Raw genomic sequence first — 27,159 nt, 5'->3', positions numbered from 1 at the left:
AACAAAGAGATATGAACCATGAGAGAAGAATGCAAAAATGTCAAAGCATGAATTTTTGGCTCAAATAAATTCATCAAAATAATGCTTGTGCAGATAAGCAGGCGTGGGTAGACAATGCCACAAAATGGTACAAACACGAAGTAAGAATTTTATAATAGAATCCATCCTAGAAGTATTTGCAGACAATTTGTTTTCTTGACTGTGTAGATGAATATTTGTATTCGAGGGATGTTTTCCTTCACGCATTTCAACTCAAATTAATACAATTTCAAGTCTGAATTCAACTTCATTATTTTTCAGACCTCTGCATGTTTTCACCACTCTTGTACAAGCTTTATCCTCCCCAAGTGAAATTGTGGTTCTTTATTCAAGAACTTGAGATAATATCATTCAGAATCTTAGATTATCAAGCTCAACTTAGCCAGCCAGCCAAAGAGTTACAATCATTACTAAGCACATGACAAAAGCAGTGCAATAGGTATTGAATCAGAATCAATGCGTATAAAACAAACTTAATGAGATTCTCAAGATACAGGAAGAGAGACTGTTTAACCTTAAAGGTGCAATTCATAAACGAGAACAGTTCACCTATCTAGGAAGTAACAAATACGGTCAAAAAGGCTGCAATAGGAAGGAAATTGCATTGAGAAAAGAAGCGCTTACAAAGCAGATGGAGACAAGGAACTTGAGTAAGGATGGAAAGAAACAATCTGCGTAAACTTTGAGATGGAGGGTAGCTCAGACTAGTGAGTAAACTTGGTCATTGAGGCAGGATGATAGGGGCCAATTAGAGACTCTTGAGATGTAAGTATGCAGAAGAATGGAAGATGTAAAATGGATAAAAAGGAAATCAACCAAAGAAGTACTAGGCAGGTGAGGGAGGAGGGGAGCAGTTTTTGGGAAAATTTGTAGGAGGCAGGCAAAGTGGATGCATATTGATTGGTGATAAATGTTGAAGTTTATAATATAGGGGAAAATATTGGGCAGGCAAGGCTGGATGAGAACATAAAAAGGCATGTTGGATGGAATAAAGGAGGTAGAAAGCATGCTGAATTGCAGATGGGTTTATTGTGTAGTGTAGGGCATCGCGTTGTGTTAGCTGATGGTTAGGAATATAGTGGGGCTAGTCAGTCTGGTCAACCAAAGCCTACCTTAACTGGTATACAACTGTTAGCAATAATTATTCCATTTCAATATTACAAAGTATTACACAAGTAAGTGTTCTGGAAAATCCCAAGTATTTCAAAGAACTTATCCATTAAGGGTAAAATATCTTTTTGCCTTTGCTTCCCAGCACTGGATTACAACAATTAGAGTTGAATACTGGTGAGAACTGAACATTTACATTTCCTGTCACTTGAGATGAAAAATTTGGATCAAAATGCCACACCACATCACTGTAGTGTTCAAAATCCCTGTCCGCCACTAGAGCAATATGGTTTTCAGTTCATTAATGATTTAGGTACACCAAATTCTTTATAGAAGCTAAAAACAGAAAAACTAGAACCTAATTTATTCATTTCTATTTACATATTAACGTATTCTCACTTTTCATAGGTGGTCAAATACACAGCAGACCGTGATGGCTATAAGGCTAAAGTCATGTACCATGATGATGAAGATGGCCTCGCTCTAAATCAGCATGTGGCAGAGCCAACACCACAGAATCACCAACTGGTGGCAGTTTCACCTTACCCAACTCCCCCCATAGAAAGCAATCAAGTTTACTATGCTCCACAAGCAGGGCCCTATGTGTCACCGCCCACAAATCAGTATGCATTCCAGGATCAGATCCAACAAGGAATTCCCTCTGGTAACCAAGCAACCTACGTCTACATTTACCAAGATGGAAGACTAACTCCCATTCCCATATAAAGTGATGGCTTGGAAGTTTCTTTGAGTGGACTTTATTTCATTTTTCATGTAACAAAAGCTACTTCATGATTGCAATGAAATAGCATTGCAGTAGAATATGTTGCAGGGAGCAACTTTGGGGAACAGACCTGGATTCTTCCTCTCTCCCTGCAAGGTAAAATAAAGTGGAATCCTTTCCCAGGGCTCTTTCCAAAACAAAGCACCCTCTCTCAGTTATATCAAAAGAGAATGTTGTATACATTTGGTCAGAGTCAATATCTCCAGGTGCACAGTTGAAATAAAAAACTCATGCCATTTAGTGAAGTGCACATCAATATCTACTTATCATACTAGCAGCATTTCCATTGAAGGAGGAAATATTAAATATGCCATAAAAACCTAAGAAGAATAAGAAGAAAACCTGTAAAAAAAATGAAGAGCTTAAAAAGAAAGTAGAAAGACTCTGGACCAAAGTTTAGCTCAATGAGGCCATGAGTATATATGCTCTGATGTAAGCCAATCTACTTTCTGTGCAATCGCTTCCTTACATTTCTGTAGGGAAAGATACATTCGGTGGAAACACCTGATTTTTTTAAGTCTTGAGTTTCACAAATATTATTATTGATAAATTAGTTATTTTACAAATTAAATTTTGGTTTTGGGTGGTTCATGAATGAAAAATTTCAACTCAAAATAAACACCTTTTACCATAAATATTTCCATTAATCATCTGATATCACTTTCCACCAACTTCACAACATGCAAATCCATACTCTCTCCTTTCTTGCTGTTCTCACAATAGCCTCTTCCTTGCACATCACACCCTTTGTCATCTCACTCATATATCTGATACATCCACCTTTTGCACCCTCTTCTAATCCACCTCTTCCCCACACCCCATTCTCATTCCACTTCATGTCCTCCATCTTCCACCTTCTCACCCATTTCTCAAAAGCCACCAATCTTGCCTCATAGACCACTTTTGAAGCTGCAATATGGCATTTTGCTCATCAAGGTCTTTGCTAATCTTTCCTCGGCATGTTTATTCAGAATCCTGGTCAGCTATTCCTTCCTCTCTTTCTATCACATTCTTAAACTAAAGCACTTATGAGTACATTTCAATCAGGAATAGTTTACAAATAAATGGCGTTTTCTATCAGCTCAAATGTGTATCTTTCCACCCTGAATCTTACACAGGCTTTCATCATCTGGGTAAACTCACTACTTACACCATCTATTATTAACTTTCATGCCATGCATCCTACACTGATTTTTTCAGGCAACCAATTATGACTGCCTACACCACTTAATCATTTGAATGACTTAATTAGTTAATTGCTTAATTTTGCTAATAACCCCAGTCCTTCAAATGATTCCGAAAAAATTTCCTAAGGTTAAATTTGATACATGAATATTCTGCTTTACTTTCTGGTCCTTCACGGCTCATCTCAATTCTTCAACTGCTAACCTTCATTTTGCTGTATGGTTTATATGCAGATTTGAAATAAAACTCATTTATTCAGTCTACCCACATTTTCTGCAATATGTTCACTAATTTTACCACACACTTCTCCATCTAATGTCTTCACAATTTTCCAGCGAATGCGAGTCCATGGAGCATTATCACTATAGGCACTAAAAATATTAACTTTGTAAGATCTTCTATGATTTTTTCCGGACTGAAAGACTTTAAGAGCTCTAGGAGATGACTTTCAATATTCCTAGGGTTGATAATACTCTAATGGTGAAGACAGCATTTGGAATATAATTCCTACTCCTATCTGTCCATATTCTGTGCCTGCACTCCTGCCAATATCATGTCCGAGTCATTTTCTCTCACAATTAAATAATTCTTAGAGGATACCATCATATTTCAGCCAAAAATTGGTGAAAACAATTCAAGATTACCAGCATGTGCTGATAACGGAGATATAACAACCAAATTAACCTCCTGGGGCTCAAATATAATGGTGAGACCCAAGACCACACTGATGTGGAGTGTCATTATTCTTTATTATTTTGAGAGTGATCAGTATGGGACATATACTTTGACTTCATCTCATCTACAGCAAATGTGCATGCAAAAATAAATTATTTTATACAGCCAAAAGCTTTAAAATAAATGTAAATATCAAAGCCTAGGTGAAGAGAGTTAGATGAGATGAAGTGATAAACTGCAGCTGAACTGCACTGGAGAGGGTGATTAGGTGAGGACTGAAACATATTAATATGCATGTGATAAACAAGTCATCATATTAAGGCACAGTTATCAGGTTTGAATATAAAACTATCATTTCACAAAATCAGAAACAGACATTTCCAAATAACTGTGTTCGCCTTTCCTTGGGAAAAATAGAACATACTAACATTTGGTTAGAGAATAAGATGAAGGAATTAATGAAAGTCAGAGGTTCTGCATCTTGGCAAACGTTTACAGAAAGGTGAGGGCTTGAGGATAGTGCTTTTAAAACAAATTTATATCAACAACATCATCACTAAATTAACTAAAAATAAAAAAAAAGAATTCAATCGACCATAATTACAGCAACCAAAACCTAAAGCTTGGGAATAAAATCAACAGTTCATTTCCAATGAGAAAAGTGGATACGATTCATTATGCTATGAAACAACGGAAGCATATAAGTCTATTAAATGAAGAACACAATGTAACTTTCCGCTGTCCTTTATTCACATACAACTAGTTTCAATGCTTAAGTGTCATCATCAGGTACGTGAATGTAGGTGAATAAAGGAAAGTGGAAAGATATATTGTGTTCTTCATTTAATATACATGAACTTCCACAAAGTTGAGCCGGGAACAATTAATCATACGAGCCTATTTAGTAGCATGAGCACACCATGTAAAATCCACAGATATGTATTTTAAACCCAATTAAGGTTTATACCAGATAATTTCTAATGTAAAATTAAGTGCCTTGCTGTGTGGTGTGTATATATACTCAAGTGTAGATTGAGGCAAATGTATTTTAAATAAAACCTTAAATATTTTGTATAATAAAAATTGAGGCATCATACCACTTGTAAATGAATGTTTTTTTTATTTAAATAAGAAGCATATATAGATGCAGCATGCAGATAGGTTTGAAGTATTGGTTTTTTCCACCACAGGCCTTATGATAAAGATAAACTTCTTTTCATTTCTGATATTGATAAAGCAAATTCACAGTTTCATCAAATTAGTAAAACATGAGTACTTAAAGTACATTACACAAAATATAAAAATAACACACATATATACAACCAATAAACTAGTAAGTGATAACTAAATGATGCAGTGGTGTAATCACTTTTGATGTAGTTTGAGATGATTTAAGCAAGTCATTATTTAAACCAATGACAGAAAATCATTCAATCTAAATTCCAGAAAATGTGCATGAGTACATGTTCATTGAATTATTTTTAGAATTGATGGTAAGCTATTTCTGAAGTGTACCAATATAATATAGATTTAGTTTTCCTAAAAATGAGAATTCGATCCTTTCCCAAGGGTATGTTTAGGGTTTTGCTAAGCACCTACTGAGTCGGAACTTCTGTTTGATAGAGAGAGCAAATATAAGTGTAGGCAAATATTGCAGTCTCTATCAACTGGAATCAAGGGCCAGAAATGTATTTAACAAACAAAGATTCACACGAAGTATGCATGTAGAAACCTGGTTTGGTCCAGCCTTTTTTAAATTAAAAAGTATATGATCATGACTAGAGATATATTAAAATGATAAAATTACTTTTAAAGCTGGAGCTTTTCATATAATTTACTCTTTAAAATATGCTTTCATGCAGCCATCAAAGAAAATAAGGTAACTTAAGTCTTGACTTCCTCAGAAAGCATGAGACAATTTTGCCATCAGTCATTTCATCTCACTCAAGTGACATGATATGATGGATTCAGCATTTTAATCAACTCCAAAACCATAACTGGAATACATACCGACAAAAAATAGCAATTTAAAGTTCGTTTTTATATGAATACATGAACTTAAGTGGTTCACCTTGGATCAATTATATATGTAGTTGATTCAATCTTTCAATGGTTAACATTGTTTTTGTAAATAACATATTACCCCTAGTATGAAGGTTGGATGGGCAGTGCCAGTAATATTAATTATTGGCATATATACTCATAAATTATTTCCTTTCAAATTCCAGTATTTGGCTTCTAATGGTTATGATTTATTTTGTTATTCGTGCATTTTTTCTTCAAAAAATGCTCATATTTCTTCAGAGACCAATTTATCAAATATTTTAGGATTGAAAGTAGCAGTGAAATGAAACTTAATGCATGGTTTACCAGCAACGGGTTTTAAAGTATTTAGTACTTCATGTGCATGGCATGATAGTATCACATAATAAGGAATTTGTTCAACAGAGGGTCAAATCAGAATCTCACTAAATCTCCTGGGAATCTCAACATATCCTAAAAAGATAAAAATTAAAAGAATCAAAAATTAATCAAATTTGACCCTCAAAAACATTGGGAATCATTTAAGAAATCGCCTTCTGAAAAAATTGCTAATTGGTCAACTTATAACTCATTTCACCACTGAACAATTGATTGTATGAGGGCGGTTGTTTTCAACCACTGGAGGGCTATAAAAAAAGACAGGTGAACATTAAAAAATTATCTTGTTACTAAAAGTCATGAACACGTATGGTTTATTTTTTGACATAATCACCTTGATGATTGAGGCATTTGTCTTACCTGTGGACAAGCTTTACAATACTCTCTTCATAAAATTTTTTGCCACCGATGAATTTAAATGAGTCTTGACATTGTCTTGAAACTCCTCGTTGGTTTGGAAGCACTACCCTCCTAGCCACTTCTACCGTTCAGGGAAAAGATGGAAGTCACTCAGCACTAGGTCGGGACTGTATGGCGTGTAATTGAAAATGTCCCATGGAAATTGCTCAAGGAGGCTTCGGGTTGCACCAGGGCATTGCATTGCAAGGGCATTGTCATGGATCAGAGCAATTCCAGAAGTCAGCATGCCCCTTCTTTTGCATTGAATGGCTCTCTGCAAATGTAACCTTTCACAACAAACAGCTGCATCAATCGTTATCTCCGGCTGCATTAACTCAACAATCAACACACCTTTATGAAGAGCCATTCAAAACAAATTAAGAGGCATACTGACTTCTGGAATTGTTCTGATCCATGGCAACACCGGTCCTCAAAGAGCTGGTGCAATCCAACGGCTTCTTGATCAATTTCAAGGGGACATTTTCAATCCCGATCCATAAAGTCCTGACCTAGCACTGAGTGACTTCAATCTTTTCTTGAACTGAAGAAGTGGCTAGGAGGGCAGCACATCCAAACCAACAAGGAGCTTCAAGACAATGTCAAGACTCATTTAAATTCATCGATGGCAACATTTTATGAAGAGGGTATTGTAAAGCTTGTCCACAGGTAAGATTAATGCCTTAATGTCAAGGTGATTATGTCAAAAGACACCATAAGGGTATATAGTATAACTTGTAGTAATAAGTAAAGTAACCAACCAGCTGGTAATAACGGAAGTAACCAACTTGTAGCAATAAGATAATTTTTTAATGTTCACTTGTCTTTCTTTAATGGCCCATTGGAGGTTAAAAAAACCACCCTTGTAAACCTTACTACTAACTCAGTTGAAATCAGACTGCATCCCCAATTTCTAGAATAGGGTATAATATACCAGGTTACTTGCTAACCCGGTTTACTCAATTGAAGAACTTTTGGGACAATCTTCATCACATTTAAGAATTTATGCTTATATGCTGAGCAATATTTATATTGACAACAGTTAATATGGTTGTATCATTTACAAAAATGAATAAAGGAAAATATTATTATTAATAAATAATTGCCTATCTAAGGTATGCATTAATGGATTGTGAGTTCCACAGAAATGAGATCCCAGGAACATTCTACGGAAACCCTGAACAAGAATAAGTTTTCTAAGAGTGACTGCTTCAGTAATATACAACACTCCACCCTCGAGTCCTCCCACTCATCATTAAACCAACCAATCTCTCCATTTCAACTCTTGTCTCCATTATCAGACTGCTGAGTGAATTTTACACTAAATAGGTGTTACAGGAGAGGTTTAAATTAATGATATAGGATTCACATAAATTTTTCAGATTTTTGAACCAGTCTAATATAAATAAATGATAATATATGAATATATGAAGTCCATATGATGAATATTTTAATGTTTAGAATAAAATACCTATGGTCTAACAAAAGTCAACAGTAATTTCAACGAATAATAACTTGAAAGAGGAGAAACTAATGCCGACCATGGAAAATTATCCATCTTTTGACACAATGTCTATATTTACTCATCATCATGGACTGCCCTTACCATTTTGAATGTAATTCAACAGTCAAACTGCAACAGTTTTTCAAAAATTCTTTCCCCTTCACAAGTCAAGCCATTGAACAAGGAATGCATAAGTATACAGACAGCAGTCCTACTGAGGACTGTAAGGATTCACTTTTTCATCTGGACTAGACAACAACAGGAGACTCCCCTTGCAGTATATAAAGCCCACCATCATCAGAACTACTTGAACAATTGTTTTCTTTCTTTCAATCTCTCATAAATTATGGTGCAGCTAACTGCTGGAAATAGATGCAGCTGGAATGCTGCTCAAGTTAATTTCTATGCACTGTTTAGAATTTCATTAGTCATGACAAGATATTGGCCAGTATGGCCAGAAGTTTGAACTATAGTCAGCAGTTCTGAGCTGGCACTAATTACATAGTTGTGAAAAACCCAAACATGAATGATATACACTTAAGATACAATTCCTTGAACACCATGATGATCACATTTCTAAGGACAAGATGAAAGATCCACAAAAGGCGCAAATGGTCAAATCAACAACACCGAAAGAATTCTTGAAATTTGGAGGATGGCTGTTCTGAGGGAAAATTTAACAGGTTGGCACACCAACATTTTAACAGGAACTACTCAGGAAGAGCTTGATTTTCCCTTGCAATTCTTTAATATCCACTTGAAGAAAATCTCCTGAATATTTCACAACAAAGAGAACCAGGTGACTCATTATGGTTAATCACAAGATGCCTATCTAGAATGTTAGTTTTGAAATAACAACAATTGATTTGATTATTGTTCATAATTTTTACTTTTATCTTTTAAATGGTAAGCATATCATACACTCAATGATGATTTATTATTAATGCATTTCATTCATTTATGTTGATTCATAACAACAATTTTGAAAGGTACTTACACAAGTATTTGAAAGAAAAAGTTTTCCATTTTTTTTTCACATTTTGGCATATTTAATAGTGGTGAAACTACACCAGATGTAAATTAGCTAAATAAAAATAGTTGTGCCAAATATTAGCACAACTCAGAAATAGATTTCTTGTCACAGTCGATAATTATATCTGGTGTACAGCCCCAATGATGTTACAATCTGGTGGAATTACCATTAGCCAAGGCTATTCAACCTTGAAAAATTATAAAAAATTTTAACACAAATAAAATGACTGTCTGTATACAACATCAATTCCAAACGTTGGGGGTACCCAAAAATGCAATTGCTTTTGGAAGAAGGGCCACAAGACTCATTCTCATCATTTCCAGCTCCAAAATAAGCCACAAATATGTACTCACAACTCTGCCATATACAATCGCTGAGAACAGCTGGGTCATATTCCATGAAATTATCTTTACAAAATATAATTAGTATAAAATGCTATCATGTATTTATAGTCAGTTACATTACATTAGCCTATTTTCAAATCTACAATTGGCATCCAAGCAACTGGGAGATAAGGGAAAACCTTGGTGATTTCAAAACAAAAATGTATGCAAACCAAAAGCATGTTAAAATAAAGTATTTTATTGAAGGATATAAGGAGGAATTCCACTTATTATGACTAAGATTTAAAATAAACTGATATTCAAGCATATTTCTACAAAAGAAATTCAACTTGGATAAATCAAAGCACATAATATTTAAAATGGCTAAATATACTCTAAGTTGCAAGAATGTAACTTAAATTTCAGCAAACAATTCCTTAATAAACACCACCACGTCACTGGATTCATAAGGTTTTCCCAAAGTAGGGCTCTGCAGTGAATTTTTGGAGTTACGGGATTAAAATCTATGCCTGCTAGTAGACATTTGTGGCTTAGCGCCATGTAAAATATTTATAATGGTCAATAGCAATCATAATTTTCTTTAAAAGAACCAAATTTATGTAACAATAGCTAAAGCTACAGCAAATCTCCAAAACATTCATAAATGGATACAATTGAATGAATAATTAAAAACAGTTGCATTGAACACTGCTTTTGAACATCAGCCAGCTAACTGTAAGCTTCTGGCCAGCCCTCAAGTATACAGTATGTTAAATCCTCAGTTTTCTTGTCTCACTATTTTAATGAGGAAAGGATGCCTTACACAATTTCAGTGATCAAACACTACTCTATACATTACAAGGTTTACAAGAATTATTTTCACAAGATTAAATATAGAATAAATATTAAAATGGATTTTCAACTTTTGAGCACATTATTTGAGGTTGTGCTCTATTTCCAGTACAAAAAACCATTGTGCCCATCCTAACACACCAAATTATGGTTGGTTGATTTCATTGGGCACAATATAAATCTATAAAAAAACAATAATACATGCATATTTTAATCTTCCACGCTCAATTCATTAAGTTGCATAATCACTCAAAGGGAAGAACAATTATATCTATAACACCCAGCAAAAAATATTGGTCACACAATCTGTTTTTAGAGACACCACAAGTGTTTTTGGATTTGTGGAAACATCAACAAGGCAAATATATTTCAACATGTTATATAACAACTTTATAAACCATAAGGTACACACACACACACACATACACACACACAAGCATACAACCTGGGTAAAAGTATTTTCCTCTCAAAACAACAGTGACTGAAAGAGGTTCAGGAAATCACTTCAAAATCCATAACCTATAATATTTTCAAATGAATGCTGAAGAAGGCATTTTCCACCATTTTTAATGTACTAAAAAAGATGCATTTCAATCGAGTGATATTCACTAATAATTAACTGCCCTCCATTCCGAATTTGTATGCCTGAACTTACTGCATATTACCTGAACTCAAAATGCAGTAGAATAAGCAAATCTTAAAATGTGACAAGAGACATGTCATTGAAATTAAGGATGAGAAATAACACTTCTTAGATGTCTAAGTTTTCCTGACAAAATATTTTGAGATGGGAAGCACAAATAGTTTAAATCACTTTCAACGCCAGGAAGGATGCAGTATTATTATTGTTTGAGGAGCAAAATTAGAGCTTTGCCTCAAATATTTATAAATAAGTAGGACAATAATTTTTACATCTTGGTGATTACCAGCAATTAGCATGTAGTAGTAACCACATGGTGTACAAAGATTTGTTACTATCAATTTTGGAACAAACTAATTCAAAATTCTAATGACTTATTCGCATTAGATGTTTGTAAAGTTGATACATTATCTAAGGATTTTACTCAAGTTATTCTCCATTACCTTGGTTTATTATGTATATTATATACTCTTTTCTTATGATAGTTGGAATAATTATAGAATTTGCAAGTTTTGAAGATTTTAACATCCAATTAAGAATATGATAAACTGAATACTGTGATACTAGTATAAACATAATCACATAACTTTAATCTCATAGATAATAAAAGGAAAAATTGTTTTTGATTAAATAATTCAATATTCAAAATTGGGAAAAAAGGATTCAGCCCAGCAAAATGTATGGCTCTTAAATTGACTCTCAGCATCCAATAATGCACAGTTATATGGCACTTACGATTTAATTAACATCTGTTCATATGAGAAATTATTCAATGATAAGAGTTTAGCTATTTTCAAAACCAATTATTACATTTGCTTTGATTCTCTGTCCTATTTCAAAAACACATTACAAATCGTTAACACAAAAAATAAAGGCATCGATTGTAACCAAATGATTTTCATGGAGGAATTAGAGACTTTCTATAACACACCTACCATGAGAGAGGCATAATGTATAAAAATACAGAGCTAAGATTTCATTTGTATTTTACAGCAGTCTACAATCCTAGGAAAAATTTCAATCTATCAAACCCCAATTCCAATCTAGGAGAAATGACAAGACTTCTTTGTCAAATATCAGAACGAAATCCAGAGCAATTAGGTGGTTGCTTCAGGGCATTCATTTCAAAATGAATCGACATGACAAAAAATCAACAATCAACTTCTAGGGAGACAGTAGTTTGATTTAACCAATAGCAACCCCACCCATTCCCCTACAAATGGTTGCGCTTCACTCCAAATATTATTCCAGTCAAAGACAAAGGGGGTGAAAATAAGAAGCAATCCTGAGTTTTCCCTTTCAATCAGCAGCTCATACTTCATTCTCACATCACCTTTTGTGGTGCATAAGGGGTCAAGTGTACAGATGGGGGATGGTGGTGGGTTTCATTTGGCACAGTAGACATTTTGAAGGGCAGTATGAATCATGGATACTTGAGAAAGCCACCACTCATATGACTAGAACTCCAAAGAGAGAAAAAGGCATGGGATTCTTGAAACCTCATAAAAAGAGAGAGCACATGTCCTTGCTAATTTCAGGCGCACTAATAAGATGAGCATAGTTAACAAGCAGTGTCAATAGGAAATGCTTCCACAAGAGAATTTTGCTCTCATATGGTCAGAATAGTAGTGCATGGATTTAATTAATATAAACTCACTGGCAAACCTGCACTGATGAGAAACATTTTAATTACATAAGGTTAAAGATTGAACACAATAGGTCATTCAAAGCTTCATAAGCATGATCCCATTCTTCAAAAAGAAGACCCATTCCAGGATTTAATGCACAGTTGAGTTTTAACAGCCTGAGTAACCATTCAAAATCTGTTACACATTCTCAGTAGCTTTAGTGTTACAGACACAAAGACATCCTTTCACTATATGAAAATTCAAATGTGTTATTTTGGGAAACAAATCTTCTTGAAGAAAAAATATAATATGCATTCATTAATTACATGGCACATATAAGATCAAAATATATATCTATCTACTTATGAAGATTCGCGTCTTCAAAGAAGTTTCATGTTGTCTCTTGTACTCTTAATAACATCCAAAATGTAACATCAATTTTCTCAAATAGTGTTATTCAAACATGCATTTACCCCATATATATGAATAGTGTTAATTTTGAACTTTACTATTACTCACGGCCAATTATTTTGACTCTTTACATGGTTCATTTTCAAGGAATTAAATAAACATTCACAAAAGCAAGTGAATGTTTCAAAAAGCAAGCATTTTCACAGGCTAAAAAATATTGTAAAAATAAGCAGATTCTGGCCTTACACAACTTATTCATTTATCATTAATGGAAAACAACATTTAATAGCAATAAAGACACAGGCAATGGAACACATAGAAAATATAGAATAAGTGGTTAAAAGCATTAGAAGAAAAAACAGAGAGATATTTACAACATTTGCCAACTTCTAACAGGATGTCACTCTTCCAACACACTCTACCATGAACACAGATTCCAGATTCATGTACATATTGAACTCGGAAAACTGGAGGTTAAATCTCAAGGTTAAACATTTCACCTTCCTAGCATACGGCATGATCCACTTTTCATGAATCAAGGGTGTATCATCTTTAAGCACTAAGTAACAGCTTTCGCCTGCTGTCGCACACAGGTACTTCAGAGTACTGATAACATGTATAAAAAAGCCACACACAAGCATATGCCCCCTAGAATGAATGAATTAAGGAATTTTCCATTTGGCATTCATTTTATGGAAAAGCTACATGATTCAAATGGAGATTTTTTCTGAAGTTATAATAGTTTAAGGAAGCATGTTCTTAGAATTTTTAAGGATGAGAATGGTGTACAAATGAAAATCCATACAAGGATAATACCTGCATGGTATTTTAAACAAGGCGGAAGGAAAACTTGGTTTCAACATAATTCATCCTTTTTAAAAATAAAAACATTAAGCCCAAGATTAAATGTCACAGGGCAAAAGTTAAACCATGCATAAAAAAATAATAGTGACCAAAGGAAAGCCAATGAAATTCATTGGTTTAAATGCATTCGAACCAGGGTTCATATTATTGGAAATCAGCACATGGTGAAAACTTTTTGGTTTTTCTTACCTCAGAGTTAACTTTATAAAATCAGTAAAATCACACATTCATAGAGCTCCAAAGCACCATTAAAATGTTTACTCACAAAACTTTCCCACAGCCAGATGTTGAAATAATAACTGATTAAAGGGGTACCTTAAATTTAACAGCACATGCTTGGCAACCAATAAACCTAAATGAGATTAACTTCTTCAAAAGCTCTCACTTAAATCTTGATTGAACTCATAAGATATAAGCCTGGCCTACACCAGGCTTGAGCATATCATAAAAAAAAACCAGGAAATGCAATCAAATGACAAATCCATTTAACCATGCAATCATGAGAATAGAAATGGTGTAGTTAACTAAATGTGCAACTGGTTTTTGCTCCAACATATTTAACTTGAAGATTTCCTACTGAGAATATTACCTGACCATCTAGCATACAACCTCATCACAAGGCATACTCCCATAAGTCTTACGTGCAAAAAGTAACCACTCTCTTGAAGATTTTTATATAATTGTCATGGAAATGCATACGTATTGCATTTTACACCTTCAGACCACTTCTGACCTGAAAATGAAATCTGCAATGCTTCCTCCCTCCATCACGAGAAGACTCAACATAACATAACTTCCTGGAAAAACCTCATTTTCCAAATTTATCATTCGTCTTGAACTGCTCATCATATGAGATGCCATGCATCACATTTATGTACAAAAGCAAGGAATATTTTTCATTTTGTGTACTACAATGGATCCTGAATTTCATTGCATTACCATTTTAGAGTGGCTAATATAATTTTATTTTTAATTACACCTAATTCCTGCCCTTTAAAAATGACATTCCTATCTGCTAAAATGTCAAATATTTGCTTAACTATACTTCAGAAAACATACTAGGAAAATCAAGTTAATGATGAAGTATGAAATTATTATACTTAATATTATTGAATCACTTGATACACAGGGGAAAGTACCCCTAACTTAATTACTTTCATTTAACCATTGCAGATTTGTGAACACTAATGCGGGGTCAGATATTCTGATACATGTATCTGAAATCATACTTTTTTGTGTACCCATAGAATTCTGGGACAGTTTTTGCACAAAATGATTCACTTAATTTTACCATGCATCATTTTTAATGCAGTTTTCCCCGAAGTACAAAAAACTGGTGCTGCCTCGTGTGAGTTTGGACAACTGTTTATTCGTAGAAATAGGATCTCCACAATTTCCATGACTACACCTAACATTCTATTCTAGAGCCACTTTGAGCTTATGTAAAACAATTCCACTCGATTTGTATTGGCAAAACATCCTCCACTGAAGCCTCGATTATTCAACTCTGAAAAATTCAAGATATAAAATATAGCTACAATTGAAACTGTACCTCTTTGCATTACATGTAGGGGAGCTATTTGGTCAGGTAAAATAACCAATAGGTCTTCAATAAAATACAATACATAGTTAAACAACGTAAAGACTTGCATCAGCTAAAATTCATGACACAAAATCCAAACAAGAATTTTGTCTCACTTGGCTTAAGCTTTCACCGCTATGCCTGATCCCCTGAAGCTTTGCTTGCGTGCACTGAGGGCCCACATTTCCAGGCTAAGAGAAAACACAAAATAAGCAGAATGCCAAATAAAATGCACATTGGGTGCACACAAAAATTTCACTTTGTCCATTCCTTCCACAATAGCACCAAAGGCAGAGAAGTCCTTCTGACACATTAAAACAGGAGAAAAGCTTTCAGTAAAAAATGTAATGATCACAAATATATTTTCTCACATACAAAAAAATAAACCACAACATTCCCAAGGTTTCTTTCGAAAATGAAAGTACAAGAACCCTCCCAGGAGCCAATCCAACGCTTAAATACATCTACAATGGAGTGGCAAAAAATGCACCAAACCTAACTGCACCATCTTTTTCATGATTTCTATGACTAATAAAAACTTCATGATTGGACGTCTTTCTAAATCGGCTAATGAACAAAGAGTTTCACTTTTCTTTCGATTTTTGTTTAAAGGGATGAGATAGCATTCTCCCTCTCTGATTCTCTTTGACTAGACTGGGCCCACAAGAGAACACATCTCATAAACATCCTTTTTCTCCACACGTAGCGCCGGCAATAGCAGCACGGCAATCAAGGTAACGATGGGAGGTGGGTGAGGGGGAGAGGAGGGGTTCCTCCCCTCCCCCCTCGCAACCCTCCTCCACCGCTACTACAAGGAGGACTCAGGGGTGGAAGGGGAGGGGCTGGAGGCACCCTCACCTTGGTGGGAGCTGATCGAGTGCTGCAGGGCAACTGGCGTGAGCCACTCCTTGGGAAGGCATCGCTGGAGGAAAGGCACGCATGAGCTGAAGTAGGCGAGGCGGTTCACCCACGATGGGATGTCCTCGCCGCACAGGATCTGCGGAGTGAAAAGAGCTGGCATTCGCACAAGCCTCAACTTCCTCTCCAAACCCCCTCGCCCCCACAGGGAGCACGGGCGTGGCAGAGAGGGACCCACACCTTTGATTGTGGACTCGAGTATCAGTAAAAGGGAAGGGTAGAAGAAATTAAGATATCTCCAGTTTACAGCAAATAGTTTGCTGGACCACAGTTTTTTTAAGATAAAAACCTTAAGTTATGAATAAATAAATTCATAGAATGCAATAAATAAATTCAATGAAGTTTCCCCTTACAATACACAAATATATATTTTATATATCAGGACATTTTGGACATTCCTAGAAGTTGACTACAACACCTGCAAATTCTACGGTACTTACCTGCATGTATTAATTATTTACGGTGGTCTAAAATATGGAGATAGGTTTCTGAGGGTACTACACTTCTAACCTACACCCAATACTACACCAAACAACTTCCAGAGAAATTGTAATAAACCATTCATCAGAACTTATGTTTATATATTAAGTAATATTTGTATAAATGAAATTTAATACAGTTGTACCATGTTTCAAAATGAATTAGGAATTTCAAAAGTATTAAAAATAATATTATCAGTTTTTCATATGCTTTTGCACCCTTCCCTTCAAAAGCGTATCCTCTTTTGCCATCCACCTTGCCCTTGCTTACTCAACATCCTCCCCAACATACTGTATATATTGCTATCAACACTGCACTGCCCCATAATATCTCTCCTACAACCAATTTTCCTGCCTTCTCTGAATCTTCAAGGAAAGAACAATATTTAGCAGTGCTAGAGACTGCTTCTCCTATTTTATATTATCCAGGAAGTCTACTTTGCTGATACATATACATAATAATAATACTTTATTCATTTTGAAAAATGGTACAAACATATTAAATGTTGTCAATATAAATATTATTTAACATATAAACATAAGTTCTTAAATGCGATAAAGATTATCACAAAAGAATTCATCCAATGAGTAAAGAGGGTGAGCAAGTAACCAGGTATGTACCCTACTCTTGAAACTCTGGATACCGTCAGATTTCAAATGAGTAGGCAGATAGTTATACAGTCGTATGTTCACATTATGAAATTAGTCGTAAGTTGATGACAATCTACAATAAGTAGTATTTAGATTCGAATTACCTATTGTGCAGTAGTTATGGATGTTAAATATTAATTGGTAAGTTTCTATATTGACTTTCACATGAATAAGAGCCTTAAAGATATATAAACTAAATACAGTCAGGATTCTGTACCTAATAAAAAAAGGTTTGCAGGAATCATGTGGCAGTATATTAGCAAGAGAGCGAATAGCTCTCTATTGTAGTAGCAAAATTTATTTAACATGTGGGGAATGACCCCATAACTCAACACCATAATTCAAATGACATTGAAAGAAGGCATGGTAAATTGTAAAACGATACTCAATTGAAACGAGAAAGTTGAGCTTTCTTAACATATAAACAGATTTACTCAGTTTATTACAGGTATGACTGATGTGAGTCTACCAGTTAAGTTCTGTATCAATATAAATTCTTAATATTTTAACAGTTTCAACATCAGTTATTTTTGATTTAGGATTGCACACAATATGCTGAGTTTTGTTAGTATTTAAATGTAAATTATTAAAATCTAACCATTCCTTAGCCTGTCTTTCGGTAGCGATAGATCGTACCTTTGCATCTTCTAGAGGTTGACATTTTAGCACAAAAGTAATACCATCAGCATATAAAACAGATGTAGGTTTCATATTACAGGGCAAATCATTATTCATGATGATGAAAAGTACTGGGCCAAGCACCGAGCTCTGTGGCACACCACATTTTACTTTAAGAGCTGAAGATCGACAGCCATCAAGTTCAATCAATTGGTGGCGATCATCCAAATATGACTTCATTAGTTTCAGTGCAATTCCCTTAATACCATAATATTCTAGCTTTGTTAGTAATATTGAATGATTAACACAGTCAAAAGCCTTACTAAGATACAGTGTCACAGACTGATTCTTTCTCTTCAAATGCATTAATGATATAATTAACTATGGACTCTGCTGCCAAAATTGTAGATTTTCCAGATCGAAAGCCATACTGTGATTTGGAAAACAGATTATTTGACTCAAAAAAATTACAAATTTGATCTCTCATAATAACTTCAAAAATTTTCCCAAAAACTAAGACTATGGAAATGGGGCGATAGTTTGCTAAATCATCTTTATCACCTTTCTTATAGACAGGTACTGTTTTGGAATATTTTAGAGCTGTTAGAAAATCTCCTGTCTCAAAACATAAGTTGACTAACATAGCAAACGGTTCGGCAATGAACACAATAATGTCCTTTATTAGGGAATTAGAAAGACCATAAATATCCTTACAGTTAGATTTTTAAAATTTTTTAACAGTTGATATAATATTAAGTGGAGTAACAAAATTCCATTTAAAATTTAAATTATTCGGAGGAAGATTTTGCAGCAAACTGCCAATATTGGCAGCATCAACATTTCGAGAGAACAAATTGTTTTCAACAATTTTAAGAAAAAAATATTTACAGCGTCTGGGGTAAAAGGAAGATTTTCTTTTCCATTACCATGACCAACTTCTTCATTGATTACTCTTCATGCTGCCTTTTGTTTATTTTTTGCATTCAATATAAAATCCTTATAAGCTTTACTTTTAGCACACCTAACTGAATTATAATAATCTCTTTTGTATTTCAAGTAAGCCTCTTTGTCATGCAGGCTTCCACTGGTTTTGTAAGAGTGATAGTAACTAAGTAAATCATTTCTAAGAGCTAATTATCCCCAGTATACCAACGATTACTTTTATTTTTAGTGGGCATAGATTTTAGTATTTTTTTAGGAAAGCTGTTCAAAAATGTCTAGGAAATTACCTAAAAAACTTGAAAAACATGTTTGCTCTCCATGCAAATACCATGCCAATTGATACAAGATAGAAGCAGTTGGAACCTTTCTTAACCTTCTCTTGTTACGGGCCTCATGATAATGGTTTACCTCTATTTGAGAATATATTTTGAATTACTTGAGTATTTAAAGTGAAGCTTATACCTTGTATATCTTGAACCATAGCAGAGTCTTTACCAATACCTCAATTATGTCAGGATAAACTTGCGTCCTCTACCTTCAGAAAACTCTCTAACCTTTGCCAGAGTCCAAAACTCATCTAAGTTTTCCCAAGAAAGACACCATATGAATATTAGGCCCTACCCTCACTCCTTCTAGTTCCACATTTGAAATAAATATCATTTCTATAGCTACCTTCCTTTGCATGTGACATTCAGCCATTAATTCAGAGTTGAGAAACCTGAAACTCTCTTGAACTTCTGCAAATTTTTATTCACATAGTGTTTTCATATAACTATGAAAATATTTATAATTCAGAACAAATCAAAAAAGAGCCAAAATTTGGCATTTTACATTGGATTTATAAACATGAAATATGCACAATAACAATCAAAGACACCCAATCCCTAGGTGAAGGAAAATCTATCAGGGAAGTGGGGTAAGGGAATTAAATCTATAACTTTGAGTTAACAGGCAAGGAAACATTAATCCACTCCAACCAGCGAACACACACTAGGTCTTCTACTGTTTTCAAAGAAATTAGTTATTATGTGGGTCATTCAATAATTCATTAGATAATTCATGAGTTGATAATCGTAGTATTGGAAAAGATTTGCTTCTAATTAGCCTCATCTCTTAATTGACTGCTGTTTAATTTTCAAGCTTTATCTATCATGTGGTTGCATTATCATAGATGATCACAACAACAAACTTTTGTTTAATTAGAATAACGGAAAAAATGAGTTTCACGCAGTGATTAAACACTTCTCTTCAGAAGGCTTAACACTGACAAGATAAAAGCAGAGTTGTGTGATGTTCATGGCACATCTGCTTCTGGGTTTATGGCTGTTTACAATTAGATAAATGACTTAAAAGTGGCCACATGTTCACAAATGATGAGCATCATTCAGGATACCTAGTGGACGTGACTTTAACTGAAATGACTGACAAAATCCAAGATATGGTTTTGAGTGATCATTGGATCAAGGTTCGCCAAAAATAAAGATGGCCTGAAAAGTTCTCAACCACACCCATAGATGACATTACTGTTTGCATGATTTTTTTTCTCTTATGTTTGCACACCTGCGAGTAGATGGCAATTTCAAGCCATTCCATCCGGCAGTTCACTGTTGGCATTCTTTTGAATCAGTGCACTGCATGAGTGTTGTCAGAAATGAAAAAAATTTATTATCATGCGGTGGAAAAATTCTTCATAAAAGGTTTAATGCCAACAGAAATTCATTCAAGGATTGTAAATGTGTATGGGAATCTTTTCCTACAATTTTCACCAATAAGAAATGGGTATCCAAGTTTTACTGTGGCTGTGAAAGTCTCCAAGATGATCAGGGTGAAGGAAGACCAAAATGACCAGCCACACCGGAAATCATCAAAAAAAGTGCAAAATTGGAAGATCACCATTCAAAGGGGTGTGAAATTGCTAACACTCTGGGAATATCTAAAGAATGGATTGGTGGCATTTTGCACGAGGATTTATGCATGCCAAAGCTTTGTGCGAGATGGGTGTCACAGGTGCTCACTGCGGACCAAAATGCAATCAGACAACACTTTCCAAACAGTACTTGTTGTGCCTCATGAAAAACAAGAGTGATTTTTTCCATTGAAATGTGACAAACGATGAAATGGATTTACCACTACACACCAAAATTCAAACAACGATCCATGCAGAAGATAGAGGTCAGTTTTTCAGCTCCAAGACAATGGCATTGGTGGGAGAGGTCATGGCGTTAGTTTTTTGGGGTGCAAAAGAGATTCTGTTGATGAAATTATTTGAAAAAGGTAAAACAATAACTAGGGAGTACTATTCTAACCTTCTAACAAAACTGGATGCAGAAATTCATGAAAGCCGACCTGACTTGCAGAGGCAAAATACTGTTTTCTGTCAGGACAATGCACCCACCCACAAAACTGTCCCAGCAATAGGAAAATAGAGGGATATGCACTATAAAGTGCAGGAAAATCCACTCTATTCCCTGAAGTAGGTTCCCTCGGACTTTCACCTCTTCCAAAAACTAAATAGTTTCCCTGCTGGCAAGCATTTTTTCTCCAATCAAGAAACGATTCCGGCAGTAGGCGAGTGCTTTGCATCAATTCAGGAAGAGCACTACAGAGACAGGATAACAGTGCTCGAACACCACTGTACAAAACCTATTCATACTAAAGGCTACTATGTTGACAATTAAAACTTTATTGAAAACATAAATTGTAATTTTCATCACATGGCTATGAACTTTTCAGATTACCCTCATAGTTGAGGCTGCAGGCATATCACAAGGCACAGTATTTTCGATTTTGCACAAAATATAGGTTGTGAAAACAAATCATGGCAAGATGGGTGCCAGGAAGTTAGCTAGCTCTCAGTGGAGAATAAACAATCATTAAGTCAATTCAGAGGCTAGCTTAGTGCTTTTCCATCACAATCCTGACCAGTTTCGGCATCAATACATAACTATGGATGAAACAAGGATACACTACCACACTCCAGAAACAAAGGAACAGTCAAAACAATGAGTTTACACAGGAAATCCGGCTGCAAAAATGTGATGACAGTGAAATCGACCGATGGTAATGGTTACAGTTTTTTGAGATACCCATGGAATCTTCTACTTCGATTACTTGCAATAAGGACAAAAAATAAATGGAGAGTATTGTGCGTCATTATTGCACCAGTAGAACAAAGAAATCAAGAAAATCCACCCTCATTAGGCAAAGAAAAAAATTCTCTCTTCAATCAAGACAATACATGAGTGCACACTTATGAAATTTTGTTGGAGAAATTATGGAATAAAATTTCAAATATTAAAATACACACTGTATTCACCAGATTTGCACCCCAATGACGTTTTTCATTTCAAAATGAAAATATGGCTCGGTGGAAAATGATTCATGTTGAACAAGGAGGCCATTGCCAATAAAAGATGTCTATTTTAAGGAACTCCTGAAATCCTACATTTTGGTTTAAAAAAGTTGGAGAAACACATGGAAGAATCATCGAGCTACAAGGAGAATAAGTAGAAAAATAAATAAAATCTACCTAAAATAATTAGATTTCCATTTTTTTCCTTAGAACTTATTGAACGACCGGCATAAAGTATAATTTCAAAATGCCAAGAATCGAAAAAAATTGGACCTTGAAATATAACTCTGGGTTTTTAGTAAACTAAAATTAAAATCTTGATGCTTGGATAGAAAGAAAGTGCTTATTGTATTTAGTAATAAAATATATAATTGACCTATCAATCACCTATCCACAGTGTCACTTGATGAACACTTCCGATGCTGGAAGAGGAATTTAAAATGCACATTGAAATGCCATGGAGTTGAGGAAATACGGAAGCAGTTTATTATGTACACTATGTTTGTCTAAAAGGTATTTTTCAGCTCCCAGGCAACTTCCAATGGCAGAAGTATAGATAAGTATATTGCTACAGCAATTTCTAAGTAACCACTGCAGCTCTCTTTCTTGTGTTTCTGGGAGTAGTTTTCAGGGGAGGCGATCAACAGCAGAGGTCATTTGCACCATTACGAATGGGTGGAAAAGGAAGAAGGATGGAGAGAAACCCAGCATAGGTATTAGCTTACTCTTAACAAAAGGCGCCAAGGGGTTGGCAGCTTAGCGTCCCATCCAACGGACGGCATGCTCATTCATAGGGCTCTTCACAAAGCACCTCGAGTAGGGATCGGGATACTACTGCAAAATATCTTCCACCTCCGGGATTCGAACCCAGGCCATCTGGGTGGGAAGCCCGTACGTTAGCCACCGCACCATACCGATTCTCCTCAGGTGTTTCCTTAGCTGCCACATCAACCCCTATAAACCCCCTTGTTCCAACTGAATTCATCATTTGCAAATGATAGGAAATAACAGTGATTAACTATATCACACCAAAATGTCATGGGCACACTGCACTACATTTGATAAATATCACCGAATGAAGCAGCTTCATGACCCTAAAGTAATAAGTGGTCTAGTCCTCAGTCTACACAGTATGAATAAAAATTATCTGACTTCTATCCCTTCTAGCAACAAAATTTCTAATCTGCCTGACCCATATTCGTACGCGGGACCCAGAGCGAGGTGCAATGGGTAAGGGAAGCGCTGTTGAAGTTAAATGCATAGTGTGCAGTAAAAAACTGAAAAATGGTGTCCAGTGCCAAGCATGCAGCTGCTGGTACCATTTTAAATGTACTAAATCCAAGCTGGAGGATTGTGTAAAAGAGGAATGGAAGTGCTGTGATTGCGACATTCAGAGGGGCCGGAGACTCTTGAAGGAGAGGGAAATCACCATTGCTGAGCTGCAGGCCGAGTTGGAGGAATCGAATAAGAGAATTAAATCTCTTACTGCCGAAAATGAGAGGTTGCGAGCCGCCGCGGCGGAGTGGAGATCGCCGCGTACGAAGAGTGGAAGCAAGCGAGAAAGGAGGGACGGCAGAGGGGCCAACGGCGGAGCGACGGAGGCGGCCAGCCCGGCGAATGGCGGACGTTCGGGAGCACCCCAGGCGATGATAATCGGGGATTCCCTCCTACGTTTTGCCGGAGACCATTGCAGAAGGAAGGGAGCCTCCGTTCAGTGTTTTCCGGGTATTGGAACGGAACAATTGGAGAGGCAAATCGATAACATGAGTAGTCGTGGAGAAGAAAAAGTAGTGATTTTACATGTTGGATCCAAAGACATCAAAAGTGCCAAATCTGATGACCACGTAACCGGTTATATATGGGACCTGTGTACCGCTGCCAAATCAAAGTTTAGTAATGCAAAAATTGTAGTGACAGGTATTATTCAAAGAAGAGACGTGAACTACAAAAGAATCAGATACGTAAATGAAGGCATAGAATGGGTGTGTGACAAAATGGGGGTTACCTTCATTGATCCTAATTGTCGAATAAGTGACTATCACCTGGGACGGGATGGTATTCAGTTGAATAGAAAAGGATCATTTTTATTCGCGGAATTGTTAAACGAAGTTGTAGAGAAGATCACCAAACGGGGAAACTACTAAAGGAAACCAGAGATGTTCACCGGACCTGCAAAGAGAGCGGAGTTGAGCCAAATGCCGATCCAGGAAGTGACATACCAGCCAGTAATGGGTTCATGCAAGGTAAGGGCTTGAAAGTTCTTCAGGTCAACTGTCGCAGCATAATCAATAAGCGGGATGAATTTCAGACCTTGGTTGAGGTCAGCGAGGCTGACATTGTAATAGGAACGGAATCTTGGTTGAGTAGTGACGTCTTCTCGAATGAAATCTTTCCGAAAGGCTTTACAATATACCGCCGAGACCGAGATACGAGAGGAGGGGGTGTTTTTATCTGCGTTAAGGAAGGCCTTCGTAATGTACTAGAATGGTCCGATAAGGACCATGAAATGATCTGCGTAAAATTATTAAGCGAGAATAACAAATACTTCTTAAACATCATTGCCGTTTATAGAAAACCCACCGATGGCCTCCAGGTAATAGAGGCCCTTGCCGCGTCGTGCGCGGAAAACCCAGGTAGTCGAACCCTAATAGCGGGGGACCTTAACCTCCCCAACGTTCATTGGAGTGGCCCCACGGCAAGAGGTGGCAAAGCCCAAGAGCTCGCTAATCGTCTCATTCAAAGAGAGGGTTTTACCCAAGTTGTAAACAAGCCCACAAGGGAGGGGAACATCCTTGATGTGTTTCTAGCTAGACCATACAATATGTTCTCGGAAGGAGAGGTAATTCCTGGTATAAGCGACCACTCAGCGGTATGTATCAATATTCAATGGGAATTCCGGGTACCCGAGAATAGGGTAGTAAGAAATTCGGTGTGGAGATACAGCAAAGGAGATAGCAATGGGTTCCGTACCTTGTTGAAGGAACGTTTTCAGGACTGGGCTTGTACAGGGGGAACTGTAAACGACATCTGGAACAGTTTCAAAGACATTGTCAACGAAGGGCTGGAAAAATTCGTTCCAAAAAGGACTCTCAAAAGTAACACCGACCCCGAGTACTATAACTGCGCAATAAAAAAGCTAAAGAGAAAGGCTAGGAGGAGTCACTCTATGATCAAGTATGGGAACCCATATCTGTGCAAATATAAATCGATAGTAAAAGAACTGAATAGGGAAAAGAGGGTAGCAAAAGAAGAATACTTAGTGAACATTCTCACTAAAAACGATACAAATAAATTTTACAAATACTTAAGAAGACGAAAAAACAGCCAGGTGAAGGTAGGCGTGATCCAAACCGAAAGGGAGGACATTATAACAGACGATGAAGGAAAAGCAAATGAGCTCAACAAGTGGTATGGAAGTGTTTTTAGCAAGGATTTCAGTGGAAACCTCCCCCCACGTGTTTTTCATGTTTGTGAAGGGGAGAACGTATTATGTCCGGGTGAACTAGTCATCACACCTTCAAAGGGTAATATTGTTATTCCTAAGTATATGAAAATCTGTGACCGTGAAGTCATGGACAAAGTAAAAAAGCTCAAAGTCAACAAATCGATTGGCCCTGACAACATCTCTGGAGACGCACTCAAATTAGGGTCAGAGGCAATGATACCGTATCTGCGCACCATTTTTAACATCACGTTAAATAATCATCAAATCCCCGATGATTGGAGGAAGGCTTATGTAATACCAATTTTTAAGGGAGGGACCAATAGCAGTGTAGTGAACTATCGCCCCATTAGCCTAACGTCTGTAACCTGTAAACTAATGGAGAAGAAGGTCGCAAAATATCTACGTGACCATTGGGAGGATAAGGACTGGCTATTTAAATACCAACATGGCTTTCGCAAAGGGTACTCATGCGAAACCCAACTACTTGGACTCTGCCAGGAAATATCAGACTGCTTAGACAAAGGTAAAGAAATAGATGCAGTTATACTCGACTTCTCAAAAGCCTTCGACAGGGTTCCCCATGACAGATTGTTAGATAAAATTGGAAAACTAAATATTGATAAAAGAGTACTACTATGGACGAAGGCCTTCCTACAAGATAGAACCCAGCAGGTTCGTGTTGGGCACAAAATCTCAGAAGAAACCCGCGTCACATCCGGAGTACCTCAGGGTAGCGTGCTTGGTCCTCCTCTGTTTCTTTGTTACGTGAATGACCTTGCTGAATGTGTCAATTCCAAAATATGATTGTTCGCTGATGACTGTATACTCTATAGGGAAATCAGCAGCAGCAGTGATCGCGACGTTCTGCAGGGTGACATAGATAACGTGGCTAATTGGATCAAAATCAACAAAATGGAGATAAACATTGCAAAAACTATCCACATCTCATTCTCCAAAAGGAAGGCAGGTGAGGGAAGGGTATATAAAATAATGGGAGAAACGATTGTAACAAAAGATAATTGTAAATATCTAGGGGTACACCTAAGTAAAGACTTAGGGTGGGGACTTCACACAGATTATGTGGTAGGCAAGGCCTTTAAATCGCTCCACTGGGTCATGCGGAGCCTCAAAGGAAGCACTAAATCAACTAAAGAATTGGCCTTCAAAACAATTGTAAGGCCTATTGTCGAATATGCGACCACAGTATGGGATCCCTTTGAAATAGGGCATGTGAAAAAATTAGAAGCAGTGCAAAGGAAGGCTGCCAGGTACGTTTTAGGGCGACATAGGCAGACTGACAGTGTAAG

General features: G+C 36.2%; 2 protein-coding genes across 3 annotated transcripts in view; one reads left to right on the top strand and one right to left on the bottom strand.

Moving 5' to 3' along the window:
• Positions 1–3,589, top strand: part of LOC139695036 (uncharacterized) — a 30,037-nt gene extending 26,448 nt beyond the window's left edge. Inside the window, exon 5 of the mRNA XM_071593628.1 lies at positions 1,558–3,589. Coding sequence (XP_071449729.1) covers positions 1,558–1,875 — 318 coding nt within the window. The 3' untranslated portion in view covers positions 1,876–3,589. The remainder of the gene's footprint in view (positions 1–1,557) is intronic.
• The window catches only part of LOC139695037 (deubiquitinase DESI2), a 182,751-nt gene that overhangs the window by 147,372 nt on the left and 8,220 nt on the right, over positions 1–27,159 (bottom strand). For both annotated transcript variants that reach the window (XM_071593629.1, XM_071593630.1), the window contains exon 6: positions 16,306–16,444. In XM_071593629.1, the coding sequence (XP_071449730.1) occupies positions 16,306–16,444 (139 nt within the window). The remainder of the gene's footprint in view (positions 1–16,305; positions 16,445–27,159) is intronic.

This window comes from Hetaerina americana, unplaced genomic scaffold (genome assembly GCF_022747635.1).
Source record: "Hetaerina americana unplaced genomic scaffold, ioHetAmer1.1.p SCAF_6, whole genome shotgun sequence".
Lineage (NCBI taxonomy): Eukaryota > Metazoa > Arthropoda > Insecta > Odonata > Calopterygidae > Hetaerina > Hetaerina americana.
The sequence above is the reverse complement of the archived record's forward strand: the minus strand, read 5'-3'. Positions and strand labels throughout refer to the sequence as shown.